The sequence below is a fragment of the Oryzias latipes genome, chromosome 5, assembly GCF_053564925.1.
Source record: "Oryzias latipes strain Hd-rR chromosome 5, Olatipes_Hd-rR_3.1".
NCBI classification, from domain to species: domain Eukaryota; kingdom Metazoa; phylum Chordata; class Actinopteri; order Beloniformes; family Adrianichthyidae; genus Oryzias; species Oryzias latipes.
Genome location: NC_136241.1, coordinates 16,673,254 through 16,686,619, shown reverse-complemented (window position 1 = coordinate 16,686,619; position 13,366 = coordinate 16,673,254). Strand labels below are relative to the sequence as shown.

The 13,366-nt window shown below is 38.3% G+C and overlaps 1 protein-coding gene across 3 annotated transcripts; it reads right to left on the bottom strand.

Moving 5' to 3' along the window:
* Positions 1-3,827: 3,827 nt before the first annotated feature.
* Positions 3,828-13,273, bottom strand: mybphb (myosin binding protein Hb). 3 transcript variants are annotated; one of them, XM_078947257.1, is made up of 15 exons: positions 12,890-13,174; positions 12,335-12,385; positions 12,107-12,166; positions 11,926-11,991; positions 11,702-11,836; positions 10,452-10,619; positions 8,353-8,441; positions 8,081-8,276; positions 7,860-7,999; positions 7,491-7,650; positions 6,370-6,506; positions 5,371-5,557; positions 5,211-5,264; positions 4,267-4,301; positions 3,828-4,181 (listed from the first exon to the last, which is right to left on the bottom strand). In XM_078947257.1, exons 1-13 carry the CDS (start codon positions 13,101-13,103, stop codon positions 5,233-5,235), a joined length of 1,635 nt encoding a protein of 544 aa, XP_078803383.1. In that variant the 5' UTR covers positions 13,104-13,174; the 3' UTR covers positions 3,828-4,181; positions 4,267-4,301; positions 5,211-5,232. The 3 variants fall into 3 exon arrangements, with proteins under 3 accessions (XP_078803383.1, XP_078803384.1, XP_078803385.1); XM_078947258.1 differs by lacking the exon at positions 12,335-12,385 and having other exon boundaries at positions 12,890-13,273; XM_078947259.1 differs by lacking the exons at positions 12,107-12,166; positions 12,335-12,385 and having other exon boundaries at positions 12,890-13,179.
* Between the last annotated feature and the right edge of the window lie 93 nt (positions 13,274-13,366).

Below are 13,366 nucleotides of genomic sequence, written 5' to 3'. Positions count from 1 at the left end.
ACGTTGGAGAATGTGATTTCTAATAACCATTACAGCTTTGCTTGCTTTGTTTTTAGAGAAGAAGGTGACATGGAGAAAATCTGAACTGAATTAAATTATCGAGTTTGAGGACTTTTGTTAAATTTCAACTTGGTAAAATGAAACAAGAAAGAGATTAAAGTTGATTAAATGAATCCAATCAACACAAATTGCCAAATATTCTTTCACTTTAATTATTTTAGTGGGCCAGAGGTAAGAAAATGTAATTTAATGCACATTGTATTATGTACTACCGGCAAGAAAAAAAAATGAGAAAAAAGTCAATCACTAAACCAAAAATTAAAATGAATCCTTTCATAGCTCGAGCTGATATAATTTGACCACAGTGACTGTAACACATATTTACATATGTTTATATGTGTATTTATTTATGCTATGTCTAAATTAAGTATTTAATTGACCAAGTGAGAAATGTTTCTGAAAAAACAAATACTGCCTTGTTTGTTATATACCGCCATATTATTTTTAATAGCCTTTTATTGCAGGATTTATAAGTTTTACATTGGCTCAGTTCTATATTCTGACTTATAAACATTCCAGTTCGTTGTTTTTGCATACATTACCAGTAACATGCATGAAAATAAATATGTTGGGAAGCTATGCATACACATCTACTATCGTGCATCCTTCGTCTTTTTTCTTTGAACTGCTTCATATTAGTGAGACAGAATCTAAAGTGATTTCTTTGATGTGGTTCATCTAAGAAAAATGAAACAAACGGTTTGATGTCGTTGTTTCCCTTTCGGCTTTTCCCATCAGGGGTTGCCACAGCAAACGAGTAGCACGGTAAACTTGGCAATGTTTTACACCAGATGCCCTTCCTGATGCAATCCTCTCAAAGCAACTGGGCTTGGGACCGGCACAGAAGTAGAGAAGGGAACAGGGAGCAGCCCGGAGTCAAACGCTGGTTTCACGGGCAGAAGGCGCCACAAACCAGCACGAGCTAAACCAGCTCCCGAAACAAATTGTTTGATAAGTCTTTCAATTGCAAACCAACAGAATATTTTTCCTCCTTAAAAAACATTGTAATAATTACGATAATAAAAAATTACAAACTGCAATCACAGGTTAATGCATCCACAGTTTGTGATGCAACCAGACAGCAACATCCAAAAGGCATCCAAGGTTTTGCTTTTGAGGTCTTATTTGGATTCAGGTGTTTCTTTTTCTTCTGAACTAATTTTTTCTCCAAAATTGGCATGCCAGACATTCTGGAAACAGGTTTTGCTTGTTTTAATGTTGTATGCTTGTCATGCAATTCTTGATTAAAAGATTCATAGCCTCAGATCTAAGTCCTGTGAACTTTGCCCTTCCTGACGCAACCCTCTCAATCCAACTGGGCTTGGTACCGGCACAGCAGCAGAGAAGGGATTAGGGAGCAGCCCGGATTCGAACCCTGGTTTGACAGACAGAAGGCGCCGCAAACCAGCACGAGTTCTAGTCACACCATGTTCAAGTTGCCAACTGTCCACAGCTGTCCTCATTTAAGTGAATTATCCTTAGAGTATGTAACCCTTGTGCTATCCTAGGCGCTTTAAGATTGAGAGTCGGGTCATCTAGACCCACTAGACAGTGCGCTGAACCTTGTTTCTTCAATGATTTGTGATCTTCACTGGTGTCCATGGATTACATGAAATATTTCCACCTTTATCCAACTTTGTCATGGTAGGGAGAACACGTCAATGCAAGGGTGGGGTCATCTAAGATAGCACAAGGGTTAAATGTCTAGTTTTCTGTTACTCCCTGGTCAGGTCATCTGTTTTGTCAACAGTTTTTCCCCTAGTTTCCCTTAGTTTGTTCATGTTTTTTTTCTTCTTTTTTTTAAATGACTTGAGTTTGTTTCTTAAGGTTAAGCTCCTTCCATCCAGCCTCTTGAGTCCTACACCAGCAGTTCCTGTCACATTAACCCAAATAGCCTATAGTTCTGGCAGTCTTGCCCAATAAATCAGCAAATGCCATATTTATTCAGTTTTAGTATTATTGAAGTTCAAAAAGGGTATTTTGAAAAGTTGATGAAATCAATAATTTTTAACTGAAATAGTGATTAGTATGGCGTTTCATCTCTGCCATAAAGTGAAAGGGCGTAAAGACAACTGAGCGAGCGAAACTTACAACCGTGCAGGCGCAATTCTAACTGAGCGACTCCGCATTTTACAACTGCACGCCTGCAATCCTAACTGAGCCGTGATCCCGCACGGTCAATTCTCCTTTGCGCCCACACCAGGTGTGGCGCTCATGCAAAGAGAGATTTTCCACACATTCAGTCAATTTGATCAAGATCCAGTTAGTCTTTTTTTACCTATTTATATATTTTTTTTATTCTGAATGTTATTTCTTCTAACACGATGATGAGTTAAAACACTTAAGTATTTAAAAACGTGAGTAAGTGGACTTGAAATTGCTCATGTGGGACCTTTTTTGTTTATCATTAGCTACACTTTTTAATTTTTAATCTGGAAGTTTGACATCACAGTGTGTTCATTTTACTTTACAATGTTCACTGTAGCCAGCGTTTACAGTTTTGAGCAATATCCACATCTTTTTTAATTAAAATTCAGAACTGTGTAGAAAAATAAACATGTTTTGTATAAGACGCTACATAATATACCCCTTTGCCTTACTAGGAAAATTGAAAAGGTTATAATTTGTGATTTACTATAAATTAACTGTTGACACTATGTCATTAACCACAAACCTTTTGACAGCTTTAATCCCAAACATGTTGACCCTTCAAACTATGTTCATATCTTTCTTAATAGAGCTTCAATCAGTGCTTGCTAATAATGCAGCAGCAGCATTTTAATAATATCCATGCATATTTCAGGGAGGGGGGATATTTAAATTACTGATTAGATTTTTGCATCGATATTATTTAAGTGCCAGAGAAATTTCAAGCCTGCAGATGTCATTACTTGTTTGAAGCACCAGAGGGCGACATACTTAAAGGCTCATATATTTTCATTTACTGTAAATGCCTTCTCTGATGCTCAAAATCCAATGCTGGGTAAGAAAGTCAAAGTTAAAACTTTAACATTCATCTTCACTCCTTTTTTAAGCACTTCCATTTAAAAAAAAATGTTTCTATGTTAAACAAATGTGGTTGACAGAAAAAACCATCTGATTTCAGTTATCTAAATCAAAACAATCCGTTTTTTCTATTCCTATGCATCCATTTGTATTTAGGATTTCTGTTTTCACTTCTATTTTAGGTAACTCACACTGCAGAGGCACGTCCTGACAGTCGAGCTACTCATCCCTAAAATAACCTGAACAAGATGGAGCACCACAGCTAATTTTGTCACCTTCTGACCAAGTGTCTCTAGAACCTGGATATCTCTGGCATTTATCCAGTATTACTATGCTAGATACTCTAAGACCAAATACTTACAAGATAAGAAATATGGCCAGCATTATTATTGAAGTCCTGACAGATTGTGCTGGACTCTTTGGCCTGCCAGAGCCAAATTAATAGTGCTGGTGTCTCCTGTTTGTCATTGATCTCCTTCCAAAAAGCATTATGCATTCAGCAGATGAGTGAAAGTGAACTGGAAACCAGCTAATCTGTCTGCAGTATAACTGAAAAAACATATTTTAACTTCAACTTGAAAGAAAAGAAATGTACTAATAAGGGATAAACAGGGAAACTTTAACATCTAGGAAAACCTAAGAAGCGTCCACGATTCATTTTAGTTATCGTTGTATAAAACTGTGAGTTAAGCACAGTGTCATGTTGCTAAAAATGGATTTGGACTTAATAGTAGTTTAAATGTATAAAAGTGAGTCAGCAGGACCAGAAATTAAATAGTTTATTGATATAAACACATGTAGCTCTCCTTTGAGGAACAGTACATTCATGAGAGTAAGACTTGACATGATGGTGAAGTAGGCAGGTAGAGTCATAATCCAGAGGACATCAAAAGTGTTTTTGGGAAAACTTAATCAAAATGAGAGCAAAAAAAACAAAACAAAAAAAGAAAAAAAAAATCAAACTTTGGACATGGATATGGACTTAATTATGTAGTTCCAGGCATGAAGCGATGACTTAAATCGTTTATCTTCACAGATGCTTGAGAGTTCACAGGATAAAACTTGTTGGCAGTGTGGGCACCAGCCATATATACATGTTCTTCCAGGAAACTGTTCTGTGGCCACAGAGAAATAATGTCAACTTGATCATCTTCAGCAGTTCTGGGGAGGACTTTCAGAGACATTTCAAGTGTTACACACCTTACGCTGCAAAGGTCGCTGCTCCTAATTTGGGACTGCAACACATGAAGAAATAAAATGCATAAGCAAAGGATCAAAAGATCAGAAAAGAAGCATCAGAAATTCTATATAACAAACTTTCTGTTCATCTGTTTTTGATATTAACAGAATAACATATGAACACTATTAATAAAGTGGTTTCTTATAGGTAGACAGTGCTGCTGATTCAAGGAAATGTGATTAAGTCTGCTAAGTGACTGCACCAGGAGTCATTACAGGTTTAATTTATGGGTGATACTGCAGTGACCCTCTGAATTGCAGAGGCCACCTTTTCCAAGTATAGTGACCTCCATGTATGGACAGGAAGTTATGGTGGAGGTGGGCGTCACCCCAACACTTGTATAGGCTGCTCTCTGAGACAGATCCAGTCTCACTCTTCTAGCTTGATAGCTATAACGTTCCAAATGAGTCTAGGTCTATGTTCGGATTCCCCCCCTACTCCTTGACTACTAAAAAATTTTATAGTGTGGGGCTATCTAATGCCCTGGATTTTAAAAGTAATTCAGACACCATGCTCACTATTTTTATTTATTTTATATGATAATAAACCTGAAGTAAAAACCTAATAAATATAAACTTTTTCTGAAGATAACTAATGAATCCAATGTGTTCTGATGGATGGTGTGTATTAAATTTTTTTTTCCAAAAATTCTTCAACTGCAATGCATTGTGGTCCATGTTCATCATGCATCAATGCACACTGGTTTTTCACAGGGACACTGGGTCTTAGAATTGTAGATTTGGACGGCTCTACAATATGGCAAACACACTATAAAGTGCACTAACTGGTGAGTAGTGAAGAAATTCGGACACAATCCACCTTTCATTTTTAAAGTGTTTAACTTGTATGTAAGATTTATATATGCAGAGTAAATGTACTATAACAAACAGGATGCTTTTCTGACCTGTAAAACTGAAGCTTTTCGTTTATTTCTTGTCCCCCTCTGGAATCACTGGTTCTGTTAAGCAATAAAAAAACTATTATCAGACTCAAAAGTTTGCAAACAAAACAAATGCCTCAAGAGACTCATGCCATGGGGCTACAACTTTAAGGTCTTGACGTACGTTTGATCTCCAACTTGCAGCTCACGACTGTTTCTCCAAGGTCATTCTTGGCTCTGCAGGAGTACACGCCGCCGTCAAAGTTACCGGGCTTTCGGATCTCCAGGGAACAGATACCTTGGACGCAGATCTGCCTGAACTTGGGATCATCTCCAATAATCATCTGGTTCTTCATCCATTCAATCTTGGGCTTTGGAGAAAACACATTCCCAAGACGCCACATGATTCATCAAAAGATCTACTAAGAAGAAGTTTTGTATTCTATCCAACATGTTTTTACTATTTTGGTAACACTAATTGATAAAGATGCATGGCATGCCTAGGCACTGTATGTGCACTGACAATGAAGTCCTCTTGAGCCCCAAAGAATGTCAAACATGTGATTAAACTTTCCTCACACCCTCCTCTGTTCTCATGCCTCAAACCAGAGTGCTACTTATGCTCTGTCCTGTTAGCTTCCTACAGGATTATGAGCTCAAAGTGGAGGTGAGAGGCTAAAGCCTGGCCCCCCAGTGATATTGGTCTGTGTGGCCTGCTTGAACCATACTAAGGTGTGTGTCCCACTAAAAGATCATCTTAGCAGAGCGACGTTTACTGATGTTTAACCAACATTTGTGATCTCCCAAGAGTAACCAATGATCGCACAAAACAATCTGGGTTTTCTAACAATCAAACGCCTGCAAAGTTCAATACCTGGGAGATATTTAGCCAAGAAGATCTCTGAAACCCACTGACTGACTCTGTTACAGTAGGTCAATGATATTTATGATAATGTCTTCAAGCTTGTTCTTTCATGAAATCACATAGATGAACATGTGTAGTTTCCAATCAATGAAGCTCTTTAAGAACTGTTTTTAATAACATATATTGCATGCAAATTTTAAAAATAATGTTGCTACATTTATCAGATATTTAAAGATCTTGTTTCCTATTTTTTAGTGTAATCATTAGTAAATTAACTCTGCCGAAATAAAAAAAAAACTGTGTGGTGGAAACGTGTACCTTAGGGAATCCCCTGACGGAGCACAGCAGCTTGGTGGAGTAGCCAACAGTGGTGCTCCTGTCATTCAAAGCCGTGGTGAACTTGGGAGGCTCAGCAAAGTCATGCTCCTTGTACTCTGGGGGCTTGTATTCAATTCCTAGAGGTGTAATAAGACTTAGTTTCAGATGTAAACCTTTTCACTATTAGATCACATCAGCAACAACACATGTTTACAGTTTTCAAAACATTCCACTTAAATATGGCTTTGCTGATGCTTCATGGAACAATTACTTTAATGAATCATACGTATAGACTGATCAGTCTATTATAAAGAAGGCAACAATGAAAAGGATTAAAGCCCCAAATTGATCAGAGCTCTAAGGAACATGTCACTTAGTAGAATATTTACTTTTTTTTTCTTTGATTTTTTTCAAGTACTGACAATTGCCAAATAAAGAATACAGAATAAACAACATTCCACATGAAGAAATTACCGTATATTTTAAGGAACTCCTATTTCTTTAAATATTTATTCCCTTTTTACTTCTGCAACTTCCTCTCAACCTCAGGTAAGACGTGGTAGAGCAAAACACAGTATTTATGCGAATAACATGCGAGTGAAGCTCTTGGGTCTGACTTCCAAATAAAAAAGCTATTTCCCAGAGAGGACATTAATCAAACATGTTACATCCCCAACACCTTACCTCCATCTCCCACCCTCTGTAGGAAGACATTTAATAGAATCTCCAACTTATTATTTTATTTTATTTTATTTCTTAATGTCTGGTGTATATTCTAATTTGCTTCCCTTATGAGCATACTTAAATCTATTAACTTATTTTATGATATTTATTATATATAAAGGCTTTGGCCTTTATATTAAAACTGTAGTCAGGGGGAGACAATTCATTGGCAAACGTAATCAATAAAGAGGGAAAATGGGGAGGGGAGACAGACGATGTGATTAGTTTTCCAAATGTCTTGTTGAAGCACCAAATATTTGTTTCACACCATTTAAAAACGGTACTTACAGACACTGGTGTCACCAAAACATGAGTATATGAATAATTATGAATAATTGTGAATTTCTGTTTTTCTTTTTCCTGACTTAACAGATAATTTTTAGGAATCAAAGAGTTACCCGTCTTCAGGATCTTGGCCTCCTCTTTAGCAACAGTAGCAGACTCGCTTATTCCACACTTGTTTTCTGAAAACACTCGGAACTTGTAGGTGTTTCCCATTATAAGGTCAGAGATTGTAGCATTAAGTCTGTGGTAATGTTCCAAAACAGTGAACCAGTCCTGTAAAGACACACGTGAACACACACACACACACACACACACACACACACACAAACAAATAGGGAATCTGAGCATGAAATATAGCTTTAAGGTGTAAGGTAAGGGGTTTGTCTATGATAATCCCTTAGTTAATAACCATAAGACATATAGATAACAATAAAACACATTCCATTCTGATTTCAGAAATACATAGGTATTGATAAACTTACTCCAGTTTTTTTGTCAGCCTTCTGCACTGTGTATCCTGTGATCTCAGTGTTTCCATTGTCTTTGGGGGCAGTCCATTCCAAAGCAACGTTGAAACCCCAAGTATCCACAATCTTCACACTGGCAGGAGGTCCAGGCAGCTCTGCATATGAGTGTGGATGGATTAGAGATCCATAAGCTTTAGAAGGAACCCTCCAAAGGCTTTAGGGTCATGTTTGCTCACCAACAATCTGAAGAATAAGTGGGGCTTTGTCCTCAAAGTCCTCTACTTTCACAGACATCTCATACACTCCGGAGTCATCCCTTTCAGCCGCACGGATGAACAGGATGCTGTCCCTTTCAGTGCTGCGGATGTTCACCCTCTTTGTGTCCAGAGGCCCGCCGTTCTTTGTCCATGACACAACAGGTTTGGGTTTGCCCTGGGAACAAGAGGCCATGAAGTATGATGTTCTCCACATTATACATGCTTAAAACATGCTGTGTTCAGCTGCTCACTGTGAACGGTATGGTCAGGTTGATCTTCTCTCCAACACGAGCAACATATCTCTGCCTGAGGAAGCGAGGCAAGCGGACCTTGGGGCGGTCTACAGAGAAAAAAACAATTGGATGGTTCAGGAGTGTGTTTTGGGCAACGCTGCTTTGCTCTGACTTTATTTGGATACTGAACTTGGGCATGACAAAAAGAGAGGCAGTTTTGTTGAACAAGGACTTAAATAAACTAAAGCTAAGAGAGAAATGCTTTCATAATTTGTCTTGTGCTTTGCTGCTGACCAATTTTGAGACTTTAACTGACACAAAAAAACAAAGAGAAACAACAGCTGATAATCATCTTTGTCCACAGATTTTTTCTTTATTCTATACTTATCATAATTGCTTCTTCAGGCTTCTCAAATTCTGAATGCATTACAAATTTGGTCCCAATCTTCTTTGTCTGCAATGATGTTTAAATGTGAAAGTTTTTAAATAAATACATACATTTTTGTAATAACTTAACTTTGACCAGGAATTTCTAATACTTTAATATACTTTTACACATAATGTTAATTTTCTGTCTTTTCACTACTTCATTTATTTTTTGCCACTGACCTGTTTCAAATATATATATTTATAATTTGTTTGTTTGTTTCTTTAATTAATTGGTTTGTCCTTTTGTGGACTGAAGAATCACAAAAAATGTTCTTAATCTTTGTACAAAATAAAAGCCCTTTTGCAGATGACCATTTAGGAGACACATGGTGAGTTGGTGGCTTTAAAAAATGTGTGAGATCCACCTGAGGAAGCAAAATGACACATTTTCCAACCGTTTCCTTGCTTTTGGACCTCATTCCACTAAGAATCTAATATAAAAGCATTTTAAATTGTATCATAAACTGCAATTTAAAACACAGTAACCGTCCTTTAGTAGCTTTTGACAAGAAATGATGCTAATAAGATACTTGGAAACGTCTCGCACCACCTGCTGAGTGCAGCAAAGCAACACTTGTCGGGTCTCTAAATAAAGCGTGCGTACTGTAGGACTGTATATCACCTTCCTCCATGACACGAGGCTGGAAGATACAGTTACACCAGAATGCAGAAAAATCTGAAATGTAACAGGATGTAGAAACGACTAGTTCCAACTTACAAACATGTAATTTAGGTGTACAAGAAAGAGCTTCATATTTTAAAAAAAATGAGTACATATCTTTTCTTTTCAATACTTAAAAAAAAACATGAGATACAAAGAGGATCAGGTTTTGACAAGGATTCTCCCTGTAAAGTCTGTGGCATCTTTCAAAATAAACTGTACATTTCAAGAGTCGTCTTGAGATTTGGGTGTAATATGAGCCGTCAGATCTGTCAACCCCTCTTCTCATTGGAAGGATCAACTGGAACCCACCACCTAACTTGCTAATCTCCCTTTAACAAACTCTTTGCAGTTGAATCCCACGGCACCATCAGAGAGGAACTTGATTCTCTCATAAACTCTGGCAAGATCTTGACATAAAAAATAAAAATAAATCAAACTCCACATGGAAAAACATTCAACAGGAGGAAAATGTAGAAAACAATTCACAAGTTGTCACTATATGGACACCTTGCTCCACAGTCACCATGAACGTGAATGCCACCATTGAAATGCTGCCACTCTGATCAAATGACCTTCTCAACCCAGTCTCCATTACGCACAACGGTTTTCTGAGATTGAGCCAAAGTTACGCAGCTCCTCCTCTCAAAGCCCTCAGGGTTCAGTCCTCGTTTTACCACAAACCACTTCAGAGATACTGTCAGTGATTAACACTGCCAGGTGTTCAGTCTCAGGAAACGATGAGACTTATCTCAGAGCCACAGGGTGGATCACGGTTTGAGGGGACCACGGCTTTATACCATTAGCGCTGCAGGCATGTGCAAACATGACACAGAAAGCTGAGAGGAAAACATTGCTGTGATGTTTCTGCTCGACTCTACTTTACACACTCGCCCTCCTCATGAGGAGATCATGACTCAAAATGCAAGGAACACCTTTACCAAACGTGTGAAAGATGCTAGCACTTGTGACACTTTCTGAATCTGACATTAAGGGAAACGTATTTGTTAAAAGTTGTCTTCCTTACCAGCAACCTCCTTAACGACCACGGGCTCTGCGAGGGCAACAGGGGGGCTGCGGCCTCCTTCATTCACAGCCACCACGCGGATCTTCAGGCGGTCACCGGTCGTCTGGTTCTTGATGACGTAGCGACAGGCCTTCTGCAGTTCCTCATTGACTGCTTTCCAGTCATCAGCTGGATGGGAAAGATAGAAAAGATGATTAAAAGACCCGTGAGTGCTTTTAGCTATTTTTCACTTTGGAATTTAATAGTCTTAATTCAACTTTTTAAAATAATAAATGATTTAAAGGTAAAAAAATATATATATATCAAATATTAGATTTGCCAGAACCAAGTTAATACAGAGATGTATGGAGAACAGTTTCATGAAAAATTCTTGAACACCACCTCATTTCCCAGAACCCCCTTTCTGAACACTGTTCTCACACTAAAGGAGAACATTAAGTCTCCATTTTTACTAAATATATACACTGATTTGATGAGCTGCAGGAGATGGGTGGCTAATTGGTCTTCATGATTAAGTAATTAGAGTAATTATGGTCACAGTGGGCTTTTGATCTTTTAATGTCTTTAAATGAATCTGACATTTACAAAGCTTAAAAAGCCTTTAGAGTGTCTTTTATTATTTTTTTGTGAATCGAAGACTGTTGTTTGTCTGGTGAACAGTCTGAACAGATTTTATCGTATTTGTTACTTCCATCTAAAAAACCCTTTTGTAAGGATCACATGTATACGCTTTTCTGTTAGTGACCTTTTATGAAAAAAGCTTGATTTCATCAAGCAGATGTAATAAAAGGCTTATAAAAAAATGTTTTGGGTGCAAAATATTTTGCAGAGAGCAAACTGTGAGAAATTGCTTACAACTATCTGATTCTGCATTTGTGTGAAAAAAATCGTAAAGATATTTTACTATAATGGCGTAACAAACATGGACTAAATGGAGCCTGCACTAAAAGTGCTGTTGAGTTTAGCTCAGCACTTTAAGTCTAAAAGAAGGAGCTCAAGCAGGACAAGGGCCGCTCCTGAATCTGCCTTTCCTTCTAGGGAGAAGTGAGGAACCTTGTGACTCAACTCTACCACTGACACTTCAGGGACAGCTGCAACTGATCCAGCTGACCCAGATCTGAAAAATTAGTTCAGATTTTCATGCTTGTTTTTTTCTAAAGATGTAGATCATTTCTTTTTATAAAAGAGACCTGTAACCATAGCTCAATATATTATGACCTAAATTATGCCAGAAAAGTCAGAGGACTTACTTCCGTCTTTGCAGATTTCGATGACATATCCATCAAGACCGGTGTCCCCGATGTTCTCAGGCTGGCTCCAAATGATGGAGACTGAAGTATCATTTTTGTCCTCCACAAACAGTTCTACAGGAGCACTTGTGGGCACTAGGAAATGATTTATTATTATGTTTTAAATGCAACTTGTAACATTGAAGTTATGCAACAAACCCTCAAGGTCATTTGAAGAGAGTTACCTTTGGGCGGAGGAGGTGTGGGTGGTTTGGGCTCTGGCTCTGGTGCAGGTGCTGCTGCAGCTTCACCTGTTGTAAAGTGTTTTATTAATAACAAAATAAGCACGGTCAACCTGTAGAGCTTATTTCAAATAACCAGCTTGAAAGAACCAGCAGCATTCTATGCTTTTGCCAAATGGTTTACCATCAGCAGGGGCTTGGGCGTCTGCAGCAGGAGCTTCCTCTAAGGCCGGAGCAGCAGCAGCTATTATTAAATGTTAGATATTATTAATTAGCGGATTAAGCAGATGGAATATGTACTGACAGATTGAAATGTGTGTGTTGACAAGTGCATACTGTGGAAAGCAATTAGAATAGATAACTTTTAAAAAGGAAGATGGAAGTTCAGATCCTAGTTTTCATGTCTTTTTACCATCAGCGGGGGCATCAGCAACTGGTGATTCTCCTGCAGCAGGAGCGGCAGCTGGCAGCACAAGTTAAGATATATTAGAGGTTAGTATAGCTTGCTCTCCTGGAAAAGATTTGGCTTTATTTTTTTCCTTTGTAATTTCACACAAAAAAAAGTAACTTATTGATACCTATCGAAAAAACAAAGATCCGCTGCAAAAGTTATTTGAAAGATTGTTGTTTACAAAAACAACAAAGAAACAAAAGGAGACATTTATTTAGAAACAGTACTAAATTCAATTTAATTTTAAATAAAAAAAATCAAATTAAAGGGAAAAAGGTATTATTATTATTATTATTATTTTCATTTTTGTCAATTAAAATGTAAAATGCAAATAAATAGAGAAAGTTGATAATACATTAGTTTGCAATATGTACGATGCAAATTAAAAGGACATCCCATAATAGTCTGAGTCCTTTGTAGTCGTAGTTACAAGTCTAAAATTAGATTTTTAGTTTGTCACTTTTACACATATTGTGCACATGACTGAGGAGCCTGTTGCACCGAGAATAGATTTACCCTCTGCGGGGGCAGCAGCTTCGCCCTCAGCGGGGGCCTCTCCCTCGGCGGGGGCTGGGGCGGCCTCTCCCTCTGCGGGAGCGGGAGCCTCCTCGGCCGGAGCGGGCTCCGCGGCGGGCTCGGGAGCCGGAGCCGGCTCTGGAGCATTTTCCTCCTCCTTCTTGGCGGGTTCTTTCTTAGCCGCCTTCTTGATTGGGGCTGGCTTGGCCGGCATGTTGGAGGTCGCAGCAAATTCCCAACGTACTGAAGTCCTTCAAACTGTATCCAATGCCATCATTCCTGTGAGGGCGATGGGCTTTTATACGGCTCAACAGGGACAGACACCGCCCACCCAAAAGTAATGGATATACTGACCATCAGCACGGAGAGCAACACGTCTGTCTCCCTCATTAACACCAAGGACACATCCTGACATTATCTCTGCGATGACTTATTTCAATACAACCTGTTAAGTCCTCAGCATGACTTAATTAACAA